This window comes from Bos mutus, chromosome 28 (genome assembly GCF_027580195.1).
Source record: "Bos mutus isolate GX-2022 chromosome 28, NWIPB_WYAK_1.1, whole genome shotgun sequence".
NCBI lineage: Eukaryota > Metazoa > Chordata > Mammalia > Artiodactyla > Bovidae > Bos > Bos mutus.
In genome coordinates this window covers 27,339,483-27,363,302 of record NC_091644.1, presented here as the reverse complement: position 1 = coordinate 27,363,302, position 23,820 = coordinate 27,339,483, and the positions used below count along the sequence as shown (strand labels likewise).

Below are 23,820 nucleotides of genomic sequence, written 5' to 3'. Positions count from 1 at the left end.
ATCTATTTGCCATGAAGTGATGGGACCAGATGCCATGATCTTCGTTTTCTGAATGTTGAGCTTTAAGCCAACTTTTTCACTCTGCTCTTTCACTTTCATCAAGAGGCTCTTTAGTTCTTTTTCACTTTTTGCCATAAGGGTGGTGTCATCTGCATATCTGAGGTTATTGATATTTCTCCTGGCAATCTTGATTCTAGCTTGTACTTCCTCCAGCCCAGCATTTCTCATGATGTACTCTGCATGTAAGTTAAATAAGCAGAGTGACAATATACAGCCTTGACGTACTCCTTTTCCTATTTGGAACCAGTCTGTTGTTCCATGTCCAGTTCTAACTGTTGTCTGACTGTTTGCGACCCCATGAACTGCAGCATGCCAGGCCTGTCCATCACCCTGTCCATCACCAACTCCTGGAGTTCACCCAAACTCATGTCCATCGAATCGGTGATGCCATCTAACCATCTCATCCTCTGTCGTCCCATTCTCCTCCTGCCTTCAACTTTTCCCAGCATAAGGGTCTTTTCCAATGAATCAGCTCTTTGCATCAGGTGGCCAAAGTACTGGAGTTTCAGCTTCAGCATCAGTCCTTCCAATCAATATTCAGGACTGATTTCCTTTAGGATTAACTGGTTTGATCTTCCTGCAGTCCAAGGGATTCTCAAGAGTCTTCTCCAGCGCCACCATTTAAAAGCATTAATTCTTCAGCACTCAGCTTTCTTTATAGTCCAACACTCACATCCATACATGACTTCTGGAAAAACAATAGCTTTGACTAGACAGACCTTTGTTGGCAAAGTAATGTCTCTGCTTTTTAATATGCTGTCTAGGTTTGTCAAAGTTTTTTTTCCAAGGAGCAAGCGTCTTTTAATTTCATGGCTGCAGTCACCATCTACAGTGATTCACCATGAGAAATATACCCTTCTGAAAACATATTGTTCTCACTTGCTAATTTCTTTAAGTAAATCTTAGAAATACTGTGTCACTTTCATTCTTAGTATTTTAGCTAGAATTTCTAAAACTCTGTTGTAAAATTGATATAATACACAATGCCATTTTGTTCTTGATTTTAATAGGATTGCCTTTATTGTTTTCTATGACTTCACTGATGTCCTGTCAAAGGGCTTGCTGCTTTCTTGACCATAGTTGATGACTCACTGCATTTCACAACTGTTCTTTTTCATGGCTGTTCTTTTTCTTCTAGGGTGTTATTAACTACTTACACCACCTTGGAAGAAACACTGGACCCTTGCTTCTCTTGCCATACAACCACAGCCATTTAGTCAGTGTGCCCTTTCCCATGCCTAGCTATGTCAGATCCTCAAGAAGAGAAGGTGGACATTTCTTATCTATTTCCCAGGCGGTCATGTACTGTTCAGATGGCAAAAAAACAAAAAAAAATGTATAAGTTAGTAATTATTTTTAAATTCAGTGTCAAAGAGGAGAATTCCTTCCACATTCTGCAAATGATTGACTCAATTTTAGTTTACAGTACTCTTATCTTCTTTTATAATGTCTTAATTGACACTTTATTGTTGAAACTGATTAGGATAGCTAAATTGATACTATTAGGTCCTAGAAGTTCTGTCATTTTCAAAAGTGAAATCCAAGTTACTTTTGTGAACTGATTTGCCTTTAGTCATTGAATTAGTAGTCTGCCTATTTACCATGTGCAAGTTTTTTATGTTTAACAGAAATAATCAGGATAAACCTCAATTATTCTTTTAACTTTCCTAAAGATCTGGCCTACAAGACCTTTTAGAACTAACACCCAAAAAAGATGTCCTTTTCATTATAGGGGACTGGAATACTGGAGTAACACGCAAATTTGGCCTTGGAATACGCAGTGAAGCAGGGCAAAGGTTAATAGAGTTTTGCCAAGAGAACACACTGGTCATAGCAAACACCCTCTTCCAACAACACAAGAGAAGACTCTACACATGGACATCACCAGATGGTCAACATCGATTGGTCTTCATCAATCAGACTGATTATATTCTTTGCAGCCAAAAATGGAGAAGCTCTATACAGTCAGCAAAAACAAGACCGGGAGCTGACTGTGGCTCACATCATGAACTCCTTATTGCCAAATTCAGACTTAAATTGAAGAAAGTAGAGAAAACCACTAGACCATTCAGGTATGACTTAAATCAAATCCCTTATGATTATACAGTGGAAGTGAGAAATAGAGTTAAGGGACTAGATCTGATAGATAGAGTGCCTGATGAACTATGGACTGAGGTTCGTGACATTGTACAGGAGACAGGGATCAAGACCATCCCCATGGAAAAGAAATGCAAAAAAGCAAAATGGCTGTCTGGGGAGGCCTTACAAATAGCTTTGAAAAGAAGAGAAGTGAAAAGCAAAGGAGAAAAGGAAAGATATAAACATCTGAATGCAGAGTTCCAAAGAATAGCAAGAAGAGATAAGAAAGCCTTCTTCAGCAATCAATGCAAAAAAATGGAGGAAAACAACAGAATGAGAAAGACTAGAGATTTCTCCAAGAAAATTACAGATACCAAGGGAACATTTCATGCAAAGATGAGGTCCATAAAGGACAGAAATGGTATGGACCTAACAGAAGCAGAAGATATTAAGAAGAGGTGGCAAGAATACACAGAAGAACTGTACAAAAAAGATCTTCACAACCCAGATAATATGATGGTATGACCACTCACCTAGAGCCAGACATCCTGGAATGTGAAGTCAAGTGGGCCTTAGAAAGCATCACTACGAACAAAGCTAGTGGAGGTGATGGAATTCCAGTTGAGCTCTTTCAAATCCTGATAGATAATGCTGTGAAAGTGCTGCACTCAATATGCCAGCAAATTTGGAAAACTCAGCAGTGGCCACAGGACTGGAAAAGGTCAGTTTTCATTCCAATCCCAAAGAAAGGCAATGCCAAAGAATGCTCAAACTACCACACAATTGCACTCATCTCACACACTAGTAAAGTAATGCTCAAAATTCTCCAAGCCAGGCTTCAGCAGTACATGAACCGTGAACTTCCAGATGTTCAAGATGGTATTAGCAAAGGCAGAGGAACCAGAGATCAAATTGCCAACATCTGCTGGATCATGGAAAAAGCAAGAGAGTTCCAGAAAAACATCTATTTCTGCTTTATTGACTATGCCAAAGCCTTTGACTGTGTGGATCACAACAAACTGTGGAAAATTCTGGAAGAGATGGGAATACCAGACCACCTCACCTGCCTCTTGAGAAACCTATATGCAGGTCAGGAAGCAACAGTTAGAACTGGACATGGAACAACAGACTGGTTCCAAATAGGAAAAGGAGTACATCAAGGCTGTATATTGTCACCCTGCTTATTTAACTTCTATGCACAGTACATCATGAGAAATGCTGGGCTGGAAGAAGCACAAGCTGGAATCAAGATTGCCGGGATAAATATCGATAACCTCAGATATGCAGATGACACCACCCTTATGGCAGAAAGTGAAGAGGAACTAAAAAGCCTCTTGATGAAAGTGAAAAAGTTGGCTTAAAGCTCAAAATTCAGAAAACTAAGATCATGGCATCTGGTCCCATCACTTCATGGCAAATAGATGGGGAAACAGTGGAAACAGTGTCAGACTTTATTTTTTGGGCTCCAAAATCACTGGAGATGGTGACTGCAGCCATGAAATTAAAAGACGCTTACTGCTTGGAAGGAAAGTTATGACCAGTCTAGATAGCATATTCAAAAACAGAGACATTACTTTGCTAACAAAGGTCTGTCTAGTCAAGGCTATGGTTTTTCCAGTGGTCATATATGGATGTGAGAGTTGGACTGTGAAGAAGGCTGAGTGCCGAAGAATTGATGCTTTTGAACTGTGGTGTTGGAGAAGACTCTTGAGAGTCCCTTGGACTGCAAGGATATCCAACCAGTCCATTCTAAAGGAGATCAGCCCTGGGATTTCTTTGGAAGGAATGATGCTAAAGCTGAAACTCCAGTACTTTGGCCACCTCATGCAAAGAGTTGACTCATTGGAAAAGACTCTGATGGTGGGAGGGATTGGGGGCAGGAGGAGAAGGGGATGACAGAGGATGAGATGGCTGGATGGCATCACCGACTCGATGGACTTGAGTTTGAGTGAACTCCGGGAGTTGGTGATGGACAGGGAGGCCTGGCGTGCTGCTATTTATGGGGTCGCAAAGAGTCGGACATGATTAAGAGACTGAACTGAACTGAAGTGAAAGATGTGGCCAGTGAGTGGTGAAGCTGGAAACAGAAAATCCAAGTATCTTCTGGAAAACAATGTAATCTCAGAAACGCTATGAAATTTTGTTGCAAATATTCATTTTGACCAAAACGAGTCATATTTTCATTCCCCTATCAAAACAAAATGGATTTATAAAGGTGAATTCATTTTTAACATTCTTTGTTTTTATCTTTTACAAATACAGAGACAGGGTATGATTAAGCCTAAGCAAAGACGAGAAGAAATTTTGTAGGAGAAAATGTATCCCATTTTCTGAGAATTTGGCTCCTTAATTTAAAATTATCATTTATAATAAGAACACATGAAATAAGATTAATTTCTACACTCAAGTATTCATGGTTAAGAAAATAGTTTTCTCTCTTAAATGGTTTTATTTAAACACTCTTCTAAATGGACAGTTAATGCTAATTTCATGAACTGCTGCCGTCAATAACCTATTATGAAATGACAATAGAGGCTAACTCTATCATGGCATTCAGTCTTCGACAACAATTTAACACATCTCATTTGTGTACTGAGTGGTACTACAGCATAAGCAAGGAATTATATTTAATTATTTAAGGATTATATTTAAGTATTTTTAGAATCCTCTTTAAAAATCTGTAATATTTTGTTTTTTCACATTAAAATTTATTGAACATAGTTAACAACAGGATAATATGTAAAAGTGCTGTTTGGCATCAGAAGCATAAATAAGATATAAAACATGTTTTATTCCACTCATAATTTCAAAGAGGAAAACATAAATAACTATACAGCAAACAATAGATTTTTATATATAGTTATTTTCTGAAGAATTTCTGCTAAGAATAATTCCTCTGATTTAGGACAATTATGTCATATGTAAAATACAGGTCTACCCGTCCTGTAGTAGAATTTTTGTTTATCATGAAGACATTTCTAAAAACAGTTCCTTGGGTGACATGGCCTGAAATGCAGCAGCAGGCTTCCTGGAGCTAAGAGAATAAGGCTTTCAGCCAATGAAACAAACTAGTTATTACTTAAGGACTGCTGGAGGTCTGTTGTTTCTAAAATGTATCAGTGAGATAATAATTATAAAAGATACATTATCTAACTACCAGACACATGAGTCAGTCATGTATTTATTCACTCCAATCTGTGGTATCTCCAAGCCATTGTCTTTAGCTTCCTTAAACACTTTGGAGAAACTGAGACAACACTGCATAAGTGCCATCTAGTGGTAAAAGGTTTCCTAACTGCATTAAGAATTCAGAGAAGGAAAACATCATTTCTAGGGGAATGATAACAGGGAAGGCTTTATAGGTGAGCTATTAGATCCTGAAGATACTATAGTTATTTCAAGAGTTAACTGGGGGTCAGGAGCATAGGGTGTATTTACAGAATACAGAGAAAAATATACGGCTAATACAGACAGCTTATGTATAGGAATAGTGGACGATATGACTAGAAAAATAGTTGTGAGTGTGAAAGTCACTCAGTCGTGTCCAACTCTTTGCAACCCCATGGACTACACAATCTAAGGAAAAATGGTTGGATCAAAATATAAAACTCTGGTGGGGGAGAGTCTACTCTCTATCCTATGCGCAACAGAGTGCAGTCATCATCCAATCAATATTCACTGAATAGTAACTACGTACGAGCGCTGTATTAGTTTCTGGGTATACAGTGACAAACCAAGCAAACACGGTTCCAACCCTCATGGAAATTTCAGGGTAGACAGACATTAAGAGGAAGCGGTACTGAAACTTCCGAGCAGAAAAGGAACGGAGAGTCAAAAGACTAGAGTTTGTAGCCCAGCTCAACTACTTACAGGAAGTCATTTAACCTCTGCTGCTGCTGCTAAGTGAGTCTGTAGAAAAACAGAACTACCCTGCTTATTTCACAGTGTTGCACTGAAGAGAAAACTACATTAATGTATGCAATATACATGAATCAGTTTTCTCAGACTGTAATAGTCTACACAAATGTAGAGCATAATGATGAAAACAGTGTTTTAGAACAAATATTCTGGTAGAGGTATGCAAAATAAAATGAAAAATGAAAATGGATATAAGGAATTAAAAAAACCACTAACTCTAGGAAGTTACTTTATAGAATTTACTCAGCAATATAAAAATGATCCATTACAGCATACCTGATATGGCAATCTTTCCTCTACAAGCTGTCCGTTCTTTACTTTCAAAATTCTCACTGTCAAAAGAAAATGAAAACCTAATGAAAAAACAAAGATCTTCTCTAATAAGCAATTGTTTTAACAATCTTTCATAAATGCCTAAATATTAAAAACAAACACGTATCCTGGAATAACAATGACTTCCAGTTAATATAAACTATTTGACTCAAATTTTGTGATGTTTAGTCAACAGCTAGCTGACTTTAAAAGAAACAGAGCCATTCTCTCTTTGATTTTTTCATATAACCTGTACTTTCCCTGATGATTGCATATCAGCTTACTCTACAATGAAAGTCTTTTGTGACCTCTTACATTTATAAACAAGATATGCCATATTTACACAAGTCCTAGGAAGTATATCTTGGGTAACCATTTCATAAATTACATTTCTAGCTTACCAGATTATAGTCATCTGAAAAAGTTAATAAATAAACTTTCTAACCATGAGCTTGCCACCAAAGAGTATATTATCCCTATAAAATCGCCAACAAACATTTAAAAAATTATTCTCTGCTACATATTCATGTGCAAGTAATATTGTAATTTATTTCCTTGAAGCTTTAAACACTAAGCATATATCAAAACAATAAATTAACTAAGGTGGCAAAGGAAGGGAGTGGCCCTCTAGAGAGAATAAATGTGGAGAGGAAAATATTAGCATGACAATAGAAAATGTCTCAAAGGAAATTCTTGGGATATAAGACACTTCCAGGTTTGAATGTAGACTATACTATTATCACAAATTTTTTTTTCAAAATAATTATTTCCATGCAGTTCAGTTCAGTTGCTCAGTCGTGTCCGACTCTTTGCGACCCCATGAATCGCAGCACGCCAGGCCTCCCTGTCCATCACCAACTCCCAGAGTTCACTCAAACTCACGTCCATTGAGTCGGTGATGCCATCCAGCCATCTCATCGTCTGTCGTCCCCTTCTCCTCCTGCCCCCAATCCCTCCCACCATCAGAGTCTTTTCCAATGAGTCAACTCTTTGCATGAGGTGGCCAAAGTACTGGAGTTTCAGCTTTAGCATCATTCCTTCCAAAGAAATCCCAGGGCTGATCTCCTTCAGAATGGACTGGTTGGATCTCCTTGCAGTCCAAGGGACTCTATTTCCATTACACCAAATCAATCCCATCTCTAAACAGTTCTCCAATATCCTGTTTCCTAATAAATAACCTACATTTAGAGATTAGCATTCCATTTCTAGAGCAATGTATCCAGGAGTAGTCTTCTGTGCACTGTTTTTTTCTTTTTTCTTTTTCTTTTGTCTCTATTCAATTTGGTTAGCCAATTAACTGCCAGTTAATTTAATTAGGTACCTCAAGTATGTGATAAGATAGAAGCTTCATTTGAATACTGTTTTGATTCTAAAAGGGCTTTTGGAGAAAGATTGAGTGGGAGTGTGAAGTGTATCTAAGTTTCAGAAGAGTATGACACATTTTATACACATCAGTAGCCTTGCTAAAAAGACTGCACATAATATTCATTATCACGCATCAAATTTTAAAACAAAATATATCATCCTACTTTTTTTTTAACTCTTTTATTGGATTAAGCCCATAAGTATTACAGCTGAAATATATTCCGAAGGAGCAAAAATAATTTACTGAGGTACTTATGGTCAGTAAGCCTATACGGGACATTTATATATATAGTTATTTATAGAATTTATATATGTAGAATTTACAGAATCTAGCACTAGGTATAACTTAAGTAATATAGTAGACTTAAAGCCATAAATTCTCAGGATCCCATCTAATAATTTTGTGGTTACACTGGTATTTAAATTAAAACAGGGAATTCACTCAGTGAAAAATAAAAGTACTCATTATTTCAAAATAATGTTTTGTTGAATCATAAATTTTAGAGAGTCAAGTTCAATATTTCATAGACAAGTTCAGTTTGTCATGTTGGGGAATACCAGCTGGCTTATTAGGTCATCAGAGTGAAAAATTCAACTGAATAGTCTACTATGCTTTGAAATTATATACTGAAAGGCCAACTAGAAATCAAACACAAATCTCAATTTCCTCAAATTGGTACAAGAAATATAGTATAAACACAGTTGGCTGGCATTTGTAAGTAAATATTTCTAAAAATATCTCCTATATGAGCAATGCATAAATTCTTCAAATTATTTATTTCAATGAAAAAATACAAGGAAGCTCTAACACAGTGAGTAACTTCAGTATTATGGAATAGATCATAGATTATGCTAAAATTTAAATCCATTAGGCATTATTAAATTGGATTAAATTTAAGGCTTTGGCAGACAAGTGAAATTCTAAAATACTAGAAACACCAAAAGCAACTGGCTGAATATTTACCAAAAAAATTTTCCCACTCTAAATTATTCAACCACCTGGCAGGGTATAGCTTTTTCCCCCTATAACTGTAAATTACTTGAATAGAAAAGTCCTTTTCAGGACTAGTCAACACATTTATTATACACAAATATTATCAAACTATAATATAAATCCAATTAACCATATAATCTTACAGAATAATTAAGTCTGCCTTTAAAAAATTAAGAGATGAAGTAATCCAGCCTCATGTTTCAGAAGCTTGAATTATTTTCAATTCAAATAACTCAATTGCTATTTAGGGTGCTAAAACGTTATGTTTTTCTAATTAATCCAAATTGACAACAAAATTGTTAAACATTATCTATTTAACAATGAGCTACTGTAGCTAATAGTTTGCTACAGTTAAATAAATACTTGCTTTAAAATCTGCAATGTTAATGCCAATTCTAAATGCTACAATTAGCCAGTCTGAAGAAAAAGCAAATAACCATAAAAATCACTCAATCAAAAGCACAGCTATATAACAGTGTACCTTATTCTTACAAACCTGGTTTAGAGAATTATTTTGGTAAGATTTGTAAAAGCTAATTTAAAAGACAAATAAAAATATAAAAGTCAAATTTTTAACTATTTTATTAACATATTTCTGCCTGTAGGTAAATAAAATGACCAACAGAGGGTGCCAATCAGCCACTTTGTTGCTCTGTATTAAAATTAGCAGAGTAAATACAGATTACCTTATTTTATATTGTTCCATATTGGAATTTACAGTAACACTGCCTTCCAGAGTTAGCAAAATACATTAAGAAATGACACGATGAAAGTATTATTTTCTTAACAAAGCAATAGAAGAATTCTAAATAGGATTCTATTATTTAAAAGCAGGTTATAAAAATCCTTCACTTCTCACGGAAGTAAGTGAAGACTAAAACACTCAGAAATGTTTAACATGGAATTTTAAGCCATCTAAAACTATGTGGTATAAAATCAATACTTTCATAAGTATGTTAAGTTGGGAAGATGAGTTTTCTACTTTAAATCTTGAAATAACAACCTATTTTCAACAGACACCAAACAATATAAAGTTTAAAAAAGTAAAACCAGTAATGTCTTTAATATACCATACTGTATTGCAGAAATACCAAGAGTACATAATTTCACTGGCAATCTACATTTTTAGCTTTTATTTTTGTTTATGTTACAGTATATAAGTAAACTAGTCAATTGGAGTGTAAGAAACTATTTAGCTTTGTGGCATTATTAAAATCACAATCATGTTGAATGATACATATAATTAGGTCCTATAAATACCTTTGACTAGTATTACTTTCACAAAGTCAAATAGTTTCAAGAAGATAGACTAGTGGGTTAGGCCAGGAGAGCACATTATTGCTAAAATGTAAGTTCTGTAAGAATAGGAATTTTGGGGGCTTCCCTGGCGGCTCACTGGTAAGGAATCCACCTGCCAATGCAGTAGACGTAGGTTCGATCCCTGATCCAGGAAGCTCCCACATGCCATGGAGCAGCTAAGCTCACGCACCACAACTATTAAGCCTGTGCTCCAAAGCCCAGGACCCATAACCACCAGAGCCATGTGGGTGCTCCACAAGAGAAGCCACTGCAATGAGAAGTCCAGGCACCTCAACAAAGTACAGCCCCCATCCATGGCAACTAGAGAAAAGCTCATGCAGCAGTGATGACCCAGCACAGCCAAAAATAAATAAATAAAATTATTTAAAAAAAAAAAAAAAGGAATAGTATTTCGGCCTATTTTGTTCACTGCTCAATCACCAGTGCCTAATATATAACTCAGTACAGTCTAAGGAACTCAATAAATGTTTAGTGAATATCAAATGAAGTAAAATAGGATATGGTCATTTTGGTGGAGCAAGTCCTACAGGTGTGACTCTTACCCATTAATAACTAGTTAGTAAGTTGCTGTTAACCTCTCAGACTCAAAATCCTCATCTGTAAATGGTGGGAAGTATTTATCTAATAGCTACTGAATAAAATAATATTTTTAATGTATTCTGTATCATTTTTTGGAGAAGGCAATGGCAACCCACTCCAGTACTCTTGCCTGGGAAATCCCATGGATGGAGGAGCCTGGTAGGCTACAGTCCATGAGGTCTCGACAAGTCTGACATGACTGAGCGACTTCAGTTTCACTTTTCACTTTCCTGCACTGGAGAAGGAAATGGCAACCCGCTCCAGTATGCTTGCCTGGAGAATCCCAGGGATGGGAGCCTGGTGGGCCGCTGTCTATGGGGTCACACAGAGTCAGACACAACTGACATGACTTAGCAGTAGCAGCAGCAGTATCATTTTTGTGTTAGTCGCTAAGTCATGTCCGACTCTGCGACCCCATGGACTGTAGCTCGCCAGGCTTCTCTATCCACGGAATTCTCCAGGCCAGAATACTGTAATGGGTAGCCATTTTCTTCTCCAGGGGATTTTTCCGACCCAGGGATTGAACCCAGGTCTCCTGCACTGCAGGCAGATTCTTTACCATCTGAACCACCAGAGAAGCCCTAGTATTTGTGTATCATTCTTAGAAAGGTCCATTAAAACTAGGATTATTTTGTGAGTATTTGTGGCTTTAGTATTAATTTGAAGCTTACATGGAAGAGGCACTAAATCGTTTGTTAAAGTGATCGGAGTATGACTTTCCAGTTTCTATAAGATAATGACAGACAGTGATAGTGATAGTGAAGTCGCTCAGTCGTGTCCAACTCTTTGCGATCCTGTGGACTATAGGCCACCAGGCTCCTCTGTCCATGGGATTTCCCAGGCAAGAATACTGGAGTGGGTTGCCATTTTCTTCTCCAGGGGATATTCCCGACCCAGGGATCAAACCCTGGTCTCCCTCACTGCAGGCAGATGCTTTAACCTCTGAGCCACCAGGGAAGATAATGATAGTCGCCTAAATTGGAATCTTTTCTAGAATCCCATGAAAAGTTTCACATCAACAAGGAAAGCAAATAAAATCATCTATGGCCCAAACCAACAGCATAACTGGAAAACAGACTTCAATTTACAACTGAAAACAACAGAGCCAGCTCTTGGAGGCCTTACCCAAACGGTCAGGTATTGCAAAACAATTGGCCACCTGATGCAAAGAGCTGACTCACTGGAAAAGGCCTGATCCTGGGAAAGATTGAAGGCAGGAGAAGGGGACAACAGAGGACAAGATGGTTGGATGGCATCACTGACTCAATGAACGTAAGTTTGAGCAAGTTGGGTGATGGTGAAGGCCAGGAAAGCCTGGCATGCTGCAGTCCATGGGGTCGCAAAGTGTTGGACATGACTGAGCAACTGAAAACCAACTGCAGAACACAAAATAAGATCAACTTATTTAATCCTCTCCTCTAGAAGATGGATACAAAATCTGGTGGCTACCACAGCCCTGGTAGGGGCTCCGAAAGCATTGTGGTTCAGAAGTTGTTAGTCTTGTGGAGAAGAGACACACACAATTGCTGAGGTATCCTTTGAAGGTTTGGCCATGAAAAAAAGAAGGAAGGAAGAAGACAAGGAAGAGGAGGGGAGAGGGAGCAAGAGGAGGCAGAGAAAGGGTGGGGATGAGGGGACGAGAAAGAAGAGGAGGAGGAGAAAGGAACTGAAATTAAAACCCCTTAGATATAAAATAGCATCAAACTATCCGAAAATCAACCGACCAACATCTCTAAACAAACCATTTATTAAAGAAACTACTATCCATCCTTCCAATAATAGAAAACACTTTTGAACTATGAAACCAAGTAACTCCTTTTACCCACTCCCCTCCAGTATTACCACCTGACCCAGAAAAATACTGCATCCTATGTATTTCATTAGGAACAACAACAACAACAAAAGACTCAAACACCCGTAGAAAGTTACTATAAAATGAAAGTAGAATTCCAATGCTTCAGCTGATAAAAATACCCCACCAACCACTCTCCAAAAAACAAAGAACAAAAAAAAAGTAACATGATACTTCAAAATGAATTAAGTGTAGCTTAAAAAGCTACTGCAAATAGGAGAGAAACCAAGAATCTGAAATCTAACACCCCACACTAGTAAAGGATAAACTGCAGGTAAATGCTGCAAAAAGGGATACAGTGGATCAAAACAAAAAAAATAAAATAAAGAATTTAAAAACATCAAAGAGAAAGTGATAGACATAAAAGACAGGCAAAGAAGATCCAATCTGCATGCAACTGGAGCCCTTAAATAATAAAAATAAAATAACAAGGATAGAATTAATGTTTCCCCCAGAGGATCCTGGTAGGCTGCAGCCCATGGGGTCGCTAGAGTCGGACATGACTGAGCGACTTAACTTTCACTTTTCACTTTCATGCATTGGAGAAGGAAATGGCTACCCACTCCAGTGTTCTTGCCTGGAGAATCCCAGGGACGGGGAGCCTGGTGCGCTGCCATCTATGGGGTTGCAGAGAGTCGGACACGACTGAAGCGACTTAGCAGCAGCAGCAGCAGCCACCCCCACCCCTCGAGGCTTTAACTCCAGGAAGACTTTCTGAAAATAAAAGAACTGAATATTTTAAGTCACTCAGTCGTGTCCAACTCTTTGAAACCCCATGGACGGGTAGCCTGCCAGGCTCCTCTGTCCACGGAATTCTACAGGCAAGAATACTGGAGTGAGTTGCCATCCCCTTCTACAGGGGATCTTTCCAACCCAGTGATTGAACCTGAGTCTCCTCTATGGCAGGCAGATTCTTCACCATCTGAGTCAATATTTCAAAGGCACTAAATGAGCCAAAATGCTCAGCCTTAGTCATATACCAGATAAACGACCTGGTCTTTTTAAAAAAGGAAAAAAATCAGAAGTGAATTTATTGATAACAATACAACAATGGAGCAAGGTATTCAGAGAATCTCAGCGAAAGAAAGTGTTGGCCAAGGATTTCGTATCCAATCAAGCTGTACTTTAGGTACCAACACTAAAGAAAAGCACTTTAAAGACACAAGAATGTGAAGAAAACTGTATTCACTTTAAGGAATCCACTAGCTCATGAGCTTCCTCTAAACAACAGATGATTTTAGAAAGCATAACAAAAAGACAGGTATCAAACATTTTATTTATTGAACTGCAGACCAAAGACTAAAATAAAGGTGAGGATACAAGTGCAGGATTGGTATGTAAACACTATCTACTTAGCAAAACAGAAATACAACTCTAAAAAAAGAAGACAGAACGGTAGAAAAGGAAGAAATGGGAAAATAGAATAAGTTCATTGATTCCCACACAGAAAACTGTAAGTATAAACAAAATGGTATCATGTTGCTGCTGCTGCTCCTGCTAAGTCGCTTCAGTCTTGTCCGACTCTGTGCGACCCCATAGAGCAGCCCACTAGGCTCCCCCGTCCCTGGGATCCTCCAGGCAAGAACACTGGAGTGGGTTGCCATTTCCTTCTCCAATGCATGAAAGTGAAAAGTGAAAGTGAAGTCACTTAGTCGTGTCTGACTCTTAGTGACCCCGTGGACTGCAGCCTACCAGGCTCCTCCGTCCATGGGATTTTCCAGGCAAGAGTACTGGAGTAGGTTGCCATTGCCTTCTCCAAAATGATATCATATAAAGCAGAAAAACAAAATAGGAGAAGCCTAAGAAAAAAAAGAATTAAGGTCATTATAAAGCTAACAGTATATAGTTTTTAAACATACAAAGTTCCAGTACTACAATGACAATCAATCTTCTTAAATCAAAAAAAGAATAAGGAAAACAGGCCACATATAAAAGACAAGCTATAATTATAATACACATAAGTTAACATATAAGAATATGACAAAACTGAAATCAAGTATATCAGCTATATATATATATATATAAAATCAAACCCAGTTCTCCTGCATCACAGGAGGATTCTTTACCATCTGAGCCACCAGGGAAGCCCTAATTTCTCTAGTAAAAGGATTTTCAGATAGGCTCATAATGTAAAACTCATGAATACAAGAAACACACTTTCAACAAACAATTCATAAAGGCTAATTAGAGATGGACAAAGATATACCAAACAAATGCAAACAATAAGAAATCAGAGTATATAATCTTGTTATCAGGAAATTGTAGAACTCAGATCCAAAAGCTTTACAGGACAACAACAAAAGGAGACTCTATAATGCTAAAGGCAGCAACTAGCAATGAATACATAACAAGTACTTAAGTACCAAATGTTTCATAAAACAGAAAGTATAGGATATAGAACAGTAACACAGCAAAACCTTAATAATAACAAAAATCTTAACCTCTTTTGGTCCAAGATAGTTCAAGTGGTCAAAAAATAAGTAAGGCAATAGAAGATCTTAAAAACGTAGCCAATAACACAGATCTTTTGCATATATATGAAAAAGTGAAGTGAAAGTCACTCGGTCACGCTGACTCTTTGCAACCCCATGAACTATATACAGTCCATGGAATTCTTCAGGGCAGAATACTAGAGCAGGTAGCCATTTCATCCTTCTGGGGATCTTCCCAACCCAGGGATTGAACTCAGGTCTCCTGCATCACAGGCAGATTCTTTACTGTCTGAGCCACCAGGGAAGCACAAGAATACTAGAGTGGGTAGCCTATACCTTCTCCAGCAGATCTTGCTGACCCAGGAATCGAACTAGGGTCTCCTGCATTGCAGGCGGATTCTTTACCAGCTGAGCTACCAGAGAAGCCCCATTGCATATATGTAAGTATACATAGATATTGAACTTTGTTCAGTTCAGTTCCTCAGTTCAGTTCAGTTCAGTCGTTCAGTCATGTCCGACTCTTTGCGACCCCATGAATCACAGCACGCCAGGCCTCCCTGTCCATCACCAACTCCCGGAGTTCACTCAAACTCATGTTCATCGAGTAGGTGATGGCATCCAGCCATCTCATCCTCTGTCGTCCCCTTCTCCTCCTGCCCCCAATCCCTTCCAGCACCAGGGTCTTTTCCAATGAGTCAACTCTTCTCATGAGGTGGCCAAATTATTGGAGGTTAGCATCAGTCCTTCCAATGAACACCAATGACTGATCTCTGTTAGGATGGACTGGTTGGATCTCCTTGCAGTCCAAGAGACTCTCAAGAGTCTTCTCCAACACCACAGTTCAAACCCATCAATTTTTTGGCACTCAGCTTTCTTCACAGTCCAACTCTCACATCCATACATGACACTGGAAAAACCATAGCCTTGACTAGATGGATCTTTGTTGGAAAAGTAATGTCTCTGCTTTTCAACATGCTATCTAGGTTGGTCAAAACTTTCCTGCCAAGGAGTAAGAGTCTTTTTATTTCATGGCTACAATCACCATCTGCAGTGATTTTGGAGCCCAAACAAATAAAGTCTGACACTGTTTCCACTGTTTCCCCATCTATTTTCCATGAAGTGATGGGACCAGATACCATGATCTTACTTTTCTGAATGTTGAGCTTTAAGCCAACTTTTTCACTCTCCTCCTTCACTTTCATCAAGAGGCTTTTTAGTTCCTCTTCACTTTCTGCCATAAGGGTGGTATCATCTGCATATCTGAGGTTATCGATATTTCTCCCGGCAATCTTGATTCCAGCTTGTGCTTCTTCCAGCTCAGTGTTTCTCATGATGTACTCTGCATAGAAGTTAAATGAACAGGGTGACAATATACAGCCTTGATGTACTCCTTTTCCTATTTGGACCAGTCTGTTGTTCCATGTCCAGTTCTAACTGTTGGTTCCTGACCTGCATACAAATTTCTCAAGAGGCAGGTCAGGTGGTCTGGTATTCCCATCTCTTTCAGAATTTTCCACAGTTTGTTGTGATCCACACAGTCAAAGGCTTTGGCATAGTCAATAAAGCAGAAATAGATGTTTTTCTGGAACTCTCTTGCTTTTTCCATGATCCAACAGATGTTGGCAATTTGATCTCTGGTTCCTCTGCCTTTCCTAAAACCAGCTTGAACATCAGGAAGTTCACGGTTCACGTATTGCTGAAGCCTGGCTTGGAGAATTTTGAGCATTACTTTACTAGCGTGTGATATGAGTGCAATTGTGTGGTAGTTTGAGCATTCTTTGGCATTGCCTTTCTTTGGGATTGGAAAGAAAACTGACCTTTTCCAGTCCTGTGGCCATTGCTGAGTTTTCCAAATTTGCTGGCATATTGAGTGCAGCACTTTCACAGCATCATCTCTCAGGATTTGAAAGAGCTCAACTGGAATTCCATCACCTCCACTAGCTTTGTTCGTAGTGATGCTTTCTAAGGTCCACTTGACTTCACTTGAATTCCAGGATGTCTGGCTCTAGGTGAGTGATCACACCATTGTGATTATCTTTGTTGTGAAGATCTTTTTTGTACAGTTCTTCTGTGTATTCTTGCCACCTCTTCTTAATATCTTCTGCTTCTATTATGTCCATACCATTTCTGTCCTTTATTGACCTCATCTTTGCATGAACTGTTCCCTTAGTATCTCTAATTTTCTTGAAGAGACCTCTAGTCTTTCCCATTCTATTGTTTTCCTCTATTTCTTTGCACTAACCACTGAGGAAGGCTTTCTTATCTCTTCTTGCTATTCTTTGGAACTCTGCATTCAAATGGGTGTATCTCTCCTTTTCTCCTTTACTTTTCACTTCTCTTCTCTTCACAGCTATTTCTAAGGCCTCCTCAGACAGCCATTTTGCTTTTTTGCATTTCTGTTTCCTGGAGATGGTTTTGATCCTTGTCTCCTGTACAATGTCACAAACCTCTGTCCATAGTTCATCAGGCACTCTGTCTATCGGATCTAATCCCTTGAATCTATTTCTCACTTCCACTGTATAATCATAAGGGATTTGATTTAGACCATGTCTGAATGGTCTAGTGGTTTTCCCTACTTTCCTCAATTTAAGTCTGAATTTGGCAATAAGGAGTTCATGATCTGAGCCACAGTCAGCTCCCAGTCTTGTTTTACTGACTGTATAGAGTTTCTCCATTTTGGCTGCAAAGAATATAATCCATCTGATTTTGGTGTTGACCATCTGGTGATGTCCATGTGTAGAGTCTTCTCTTGTGTTGTTGGAAGAGGGTGTTTGTTATAACCAGTGCATTCTTTTGGCAAAACTCTATTAGCCTTTGCTCTGCTTCCTTCTGTACTCCAAGGCCAAATTTGCCTGTTACTCCAGGTGTTTCTTGACTTCCTACTTTGGCATTCCACTCCCCTATAATGAAAAGGACATCTTTTTCAGGTGTTAGTTCTAGAAGGTCTTGTAGGTCTTCACGAACCATTCAACTTCCAGCCTGAACTTTGTACTTTGATTAAAATAAATTCAACTTCAAAAATCTGTAAGACAGTCATGAAAGCTGACCACATGAAGTCAGAGAGAAAATGTCAAAGCATTTTGTAAAGTAGGAAAAAATAAAAATTTACCTGATCAAGATGCAATGTTAAGAGTAACTCATATCCGAGAAAGTCTCCCAGAGAAAACAATTTAAAATATGGACAAACTATTTAAAACACAACTAGGAATAAATTGGACAGAGAAGGAAGTGGCACCATGGTATATTCATACAGAGAAATACTTATCAATAAAAAGGAACAATACATGCTAGTTACTGAAGAGTCTCACTGATGTATGCTAGTTAGTGAAGAATCTCAAAAATATTATGCTAATGAAAAAAACAGGGTACACACTGGACAAATTCTATTTATATTAATTTCTAGGGGCAAAATTAAGGCAAAATCTATGGTGAAAAAAAGAAAAAGAACAGTGTTTGCCTCTTCAAGTGGGAACAGAGGCAGGTACTACTCATCCAGCATTGAGGAAAAACAAACAAAGCATATACAGAAAGCATAGTTTATTCAAAGAGGGATAAAAGGCAACACCAAACTGACAGAAGTAATGAATGGCTGTTTATGAAACTGATAACATAAAACACAGAGAGAGAGAGAGCTATTTTAAGTAACTTTTAAACTTTTAACCTTTTATCCACAAGAATGTATATATATTTGTATGTATACACACACACATATGCAAAAAAAGAACTTTCATCATAAAAAATAATCTGAACTGATAGATGAATAGATATAAGACAAAGCAAATATAGTAAAATATTAATTGCAGAGTCTAGGTTGCAGATATATCAGTCTTCACAGTATAATTCTTTCAACTTTTATGTACACTGTAAAGTTTTAATAATTCCTATGGTCAGAAAAGAACTACAAGGACATCTTGAACTTGCTCAGATGGATTTATATCAGCAATCATGCTGGTATTATAATTATGAAACTGTTTTATATAATCATAGTATAAAACAAATATATATACAAATCAAATAAGGAAATATATTGCTGTTTCTTAGGAATTAAGATATTTAGTGTAAGAAAAAGAGATACAAAGTAATTCAAAAACTTATAAATATCAATATAAACTCATCAGTTTTTAAGTCTTTCCCATAGTTATACCATTTTCAAGGCCTAAAATTAGCAATCCCAATAAAAGTGAGCATACCTAATGCTCATATCTTGGTTTAAAATCACCACTGACACTTAAAGCAGATCAAGATTCATTAAAGAAATGGCAGACTCTAGGTCTAATGCACAGAAAATACAAGGCAAACCTGGGTCTCCTTTTGTGCCAGAAAGTAAGACAGTTTCTAATGACTAATAGAGAGACAAGTCAAAAGGACAAAGAAGCCAGTTTAAAGGACCTTCCATTGAACAAAATTGGGACAATTTAATCTATAAAAAAGATTAATGAATATAAATGAAAATAACACACTGGATTAAAAACCCCCACAAATCTATGGAGACAGAAAAAAGAGGAATGCCCTTCCTTACAAAAGAATATTAGCCAAAAGTTATAGGAAAACAGAGTATTATTAATAGATAATGACTGTCTTGTAAAGTCCTAATAATTTAGGCAAGGATCATAAATGGATATAATCATTAAATGAAAGCTTGTTGGATAACAGAATATTCTCCCAGCTACAATGTAACAGCCCAAAGATTACTTATGAATCATGAAGGGAAAGCTATTATAGTATCACAGAGGAGAAATGTGGCAACTGCTATTTAAACCAAGGGATCAAACTCAACATTATTTAAAGCAGTAAAAACCAGTATCATATTGTTACACATTGCAGAATATACAGTATCCAATCTCACTCAGAAAAATTATTGAAAAATACGTTTAATCAGAATCTGACTAAGATCCAACTTTCAGTTACAGCAAAAAATGAGAAAAAGTTCAGTAATACCATAAACAATGAACTGATAGGAATTGGGGGATGCAACCCCAAAATACGCCAAAATGGCATACTATTTTGAATTAAAGTTACCTAAGAAATAGTTCATGCAAGAACACCCTAACCCTCCTTTGTTCCCCTGAAAGCAGGAAACAAGGCTCCTATGGGAAGATCTCCTCCCTTGTGCTGGAGGATGGAGGCATCCTTATTGCCAGAGACACATAGTTTGGGGCAGAGAAGCTATATATGCAAACTTCATTACTTCTTCATTAATTTGCTACTGTAAGCTCAAATCTCTTTGTTTTCTCAAATCCTCACAAATAATTTACTCTTTGTCCAAAAAGGTATATAAAATAAACAACCTGCTTTGGTCAATTTTTGAATCTTTTAGTTATGTTCAGTTTAGTTCAGTCTCTCAGTCATGTCTGATTCTTGGCGACCCACGAACCGCAGCACGCCAGGCCTCCCTGTCCATCACCAACTCCCGGAGTCCACCCAAACCTATGTCCATCGAGTTGGTGATGCCATCCAACCATCTCATCCTCTGCCGTCCCCTTCTCCTCCTGCCTTCAATCTTTCCCAGCATCAGGGTCTTTTCAAATGAGTCAGCTCTTCTCATTAGGTGGCCAAAGTATTGGAGTTTCAGCTTCAACATCACGCCCTCCAATAAACACCCAGGACTGATCTCCTTTAGCATGGACAGGTTGGATCTCCTTGCAGTCCAAGGGACTCTCAAGAGTCTTCTCCAACACCACAGTTTAAAAGCATCAATTCGCTGGCGCTCAGCTTTCTTTATAGTCCAACTGTCTCATCCATACATGACCACTGGAAAAACCATAGCCTTGACTAGAGATGTCTCTGCTTTTTAATATGCTGTCTAGGTTGGTCATAACTTTCCTTCCAAGGAGTAAGTGTCTTTTAATTTCATGGCTGCAATCACCATCTGCAGTGATTTTGGAGCCCCCAAAAATAAAGTCAGCCATTGTTTCCACTGTTTCCCCATCTATTTGCCATGAAGTGATGAGACAAGATGCCATGATCTTACTTTTCTGAATGCTGAGCTTTAAGCCAACTTTTTCACTCTCCTCTTTCACCTTCATCAAAAGGCTCTTTAGTTCTTCTTCACTTTCTGCCATAAGGGTGGTGTCATCTGCATATCTGAGGTTATTGATATTTCTCCCAACAATCTTGATTCCAGCTTGTGCTTCCTCCAGCCCAGCGTTTCTCATGATGTACTCTGCATATGAGTTAAGTAAGTAGGGTGACAATATACAGCCTTGATGTACTCCTTTTCCTATTTGGAACCAGTCTGTTGTTCCATGTCCAGTTCTAACTGTTGCTTCCTGACCTGCATACAGGTTTCTCAAGAGGCAGGTCAGGTGGTCTGGTATGGGACCACCATATATACAAAATTAAATTTGTTTTTCTTTTACTAATCTGTCTTGTATTAGACCAGTCAAAAGAAATCAGAGGGGCAAATGGAAAAATTTTCCCTCCCCTGTACAGACAAATATAAAATGCAGAATATTTTTAGAGGATATTTTTTAAAGTCTAGAATCTTCAAAGCATCAATGACAAGTAGTTTTTAGAAAATGGTAAAATGATAAAAGAAACTAAAGAGACATAATCAAATGAATCTTGATTGAATTCTTGTTTGAGAAAAGCAATTATAAAGAATTTTCTTTTGACAACCAGGATAAACTGAATATTGACTGAATATTAGTTGATTATTATGGAATTCCTGTCAGTATTTTACATATGATAATCGTACTTTGGTTATGTAGGAAAATGTTCTTATTTTTAGATGATACATGCTGAACTATTGAAATATACATCCCATGTTGTCTGCAACTTATTTTCAAATGTTTAAACACAGACAAAGAAAAATGTGTGTGTGTGCGTATGCATGCATGTGTTGTGTGAGCGAAAAATAAAAATATGCATGTGTGCACATGCAGGCATGCAAGTGTATATGAGTACAAAGATAAAGACGGAGAAAGAGCGAACGTATTTGGCAAACTTCCAGGTGGAGAATAAAGATGATGTCTATCATACTATTCTTATAAGTTTTTACATCTGAAATTTCACAATAAAAAATTGATTTTAAAAAAGTTAACAAAGTAGAGAATAAAAAAGGACAATCGAGAACATGGCAAGCATAGAGGCCAACAAAAACATTAAGAACCTAAGAACAAGGAATAAAGTTACAAGAAGAATAAGAAGTAACTGCCATACAATTAACAATTATTCAATTATAAGCCCTATTTGTTCATCATACACATGGAAGGGAGAATGACACAAAACATTATGAAGCACAAGTTAAACTGTTCTTAAATAATTACACGGCACTATTAGGTGTTCTGGGGGATACAAAGGTGAAAGAGAAAACAATCAACATCAGGTGAATTGCCTTCAAGCTCTAGGCATCATTTCTATTTCACCAGTAAGTATGAACCAGACATTGTCCCTGTCTCCGAAAGTTTATCATGTAATTGAAAATACATATTCCAAAGAGAATATAGTATGTTACAGTGAGATATTCATGGCTCAAATGTTACTAGAACTAAGAGGAAGCAAATAATCATTTTTTGAATCCTTACTGTGAGCATAAGTAAGAAATTATCTTTTTCTGAACTCACTTATGAAGGAAACTTTGATGATGCAAGTAAGGTATGGCAGAACAAAAAAGGTCTATAAAATGGAAACAGAAGATAGGACACTTCAGTATAAACAAAAGCAGGGGCAGGAAAATTCAAAATCCATTTCGGGGATACAGACCAAGCATTTGGCTGAAATAAATTTGCAAAGTAGAAATTAACAAACTAATTTGTAAACTATTATGGAAGTAGTTTGAGATCAGACCACAAATGCAGTGTCTATCTAAAGAATTTTAGTAAATGGAAACCATTAGCTGTCTTTAAGAAGTGAACCAATATAAGCAATTCTTTATGGCTATACGGGCTTTCCAGGTGGCACAATGTTAAAGAATCCACCTGACAACGCAGGACACGTAAGAGATACAGGTTTGATCCCTGGGTTGGGAAGATCCCCTGGAGTAGGAAATGGCAACCCACTCCAGTATTTGCCTGGAAAATTCCACAGACAGAGGAGTCAGGCATAAGGGTCAGAACAGTGCAACGAACTAGGCACAATTCACATTGCACGCATATGTGTGTGTGTGCGCGCGCATACAGGAAAAGGTGGTGAGTTTGACTCACCAATTAAACAACTAGCATATTGACAGACTGCTATAAACAAGCAATCCTATCCTCTAAACTAATGTTGTAAGCTGTCCACACTCTACCTCTCACCCCTACTACTACTGTCTACTCAACCTAGAAAGCTTTCTATATTTCACTTTTTTGGGGGGTGGGGGGCTGCACTGGGTATTCATTGCTGTGCGCAGGCTTTCTCTAGTGTGACAAGTGGGGGCTACACTTCATTGAAGTACATGGGCTTTTCATTCTGGCGACTTCTCTTGTTGCAGAGCACAGGCTCTAGGGCTCACAGACTTCAGGTATTGTGGGTTCCTGGGCTCTAGAGCACAGGCTCAGTAGCTGTGACACATGGGCTCAGTCGCTCTGAAGCATGTGGGATCTCCCCAAACCAGGGATTAAACCCATATCCCCTGCACAGGCAGGTCGATTCTTAACCAGGTAAGTCCCTTCACTTTTTCCTGAGTCACTCTGACTCTACTATGAATTTTACACAAACCTAAACATTTTTTGCATATCTAGATGTAAAAAATGGATAATATACCAGAAGTTAAAGAGAACAAGGCTTCTGTTACATTATTAGAATATTATAGTAAGGGAACATTTAACCCGTTATCAATATTCCCAGGTGGTTAAAAAAAGAGCTAATGATATGACTATATCACAGATTTATCAAGTAGGGTTCCTCAACTAAACCAGAAAATGACTACTATTTTCTCAGTTCTCCCAAGAACGGTACCAAACTAGCACTGTTCCCCATATACAGAC

The 23,820-nt window shown here is 37.8% G+C and overlaps 1 protein-coding gene across 5 annotated transcripts in view; it reads right to left on the bottom strand.

Annotated features, from left to right (window-relative positions):
* Positions 1–23,820, bottom strand: part of RTKN2 (rhotekin 2) — a 115,853-nt gene that overhangs the window by 79,579 nt on the left and 12,454 nt on the right. For all 5 annotated transcript variants that reach the window (XM_070364504.1, XM_070364506.1, XM_070364503.1 and 2 more), the window contains one exon: positions 6,334–6,389. In XM_070364504.1, the coding sequence (XP_070220605.1) occupies positions 6,334–6,389 (56 nt within the window). The remainder of the gene's footprint in view (positions 1–6,333; positions 6,390–23,820) is intronic.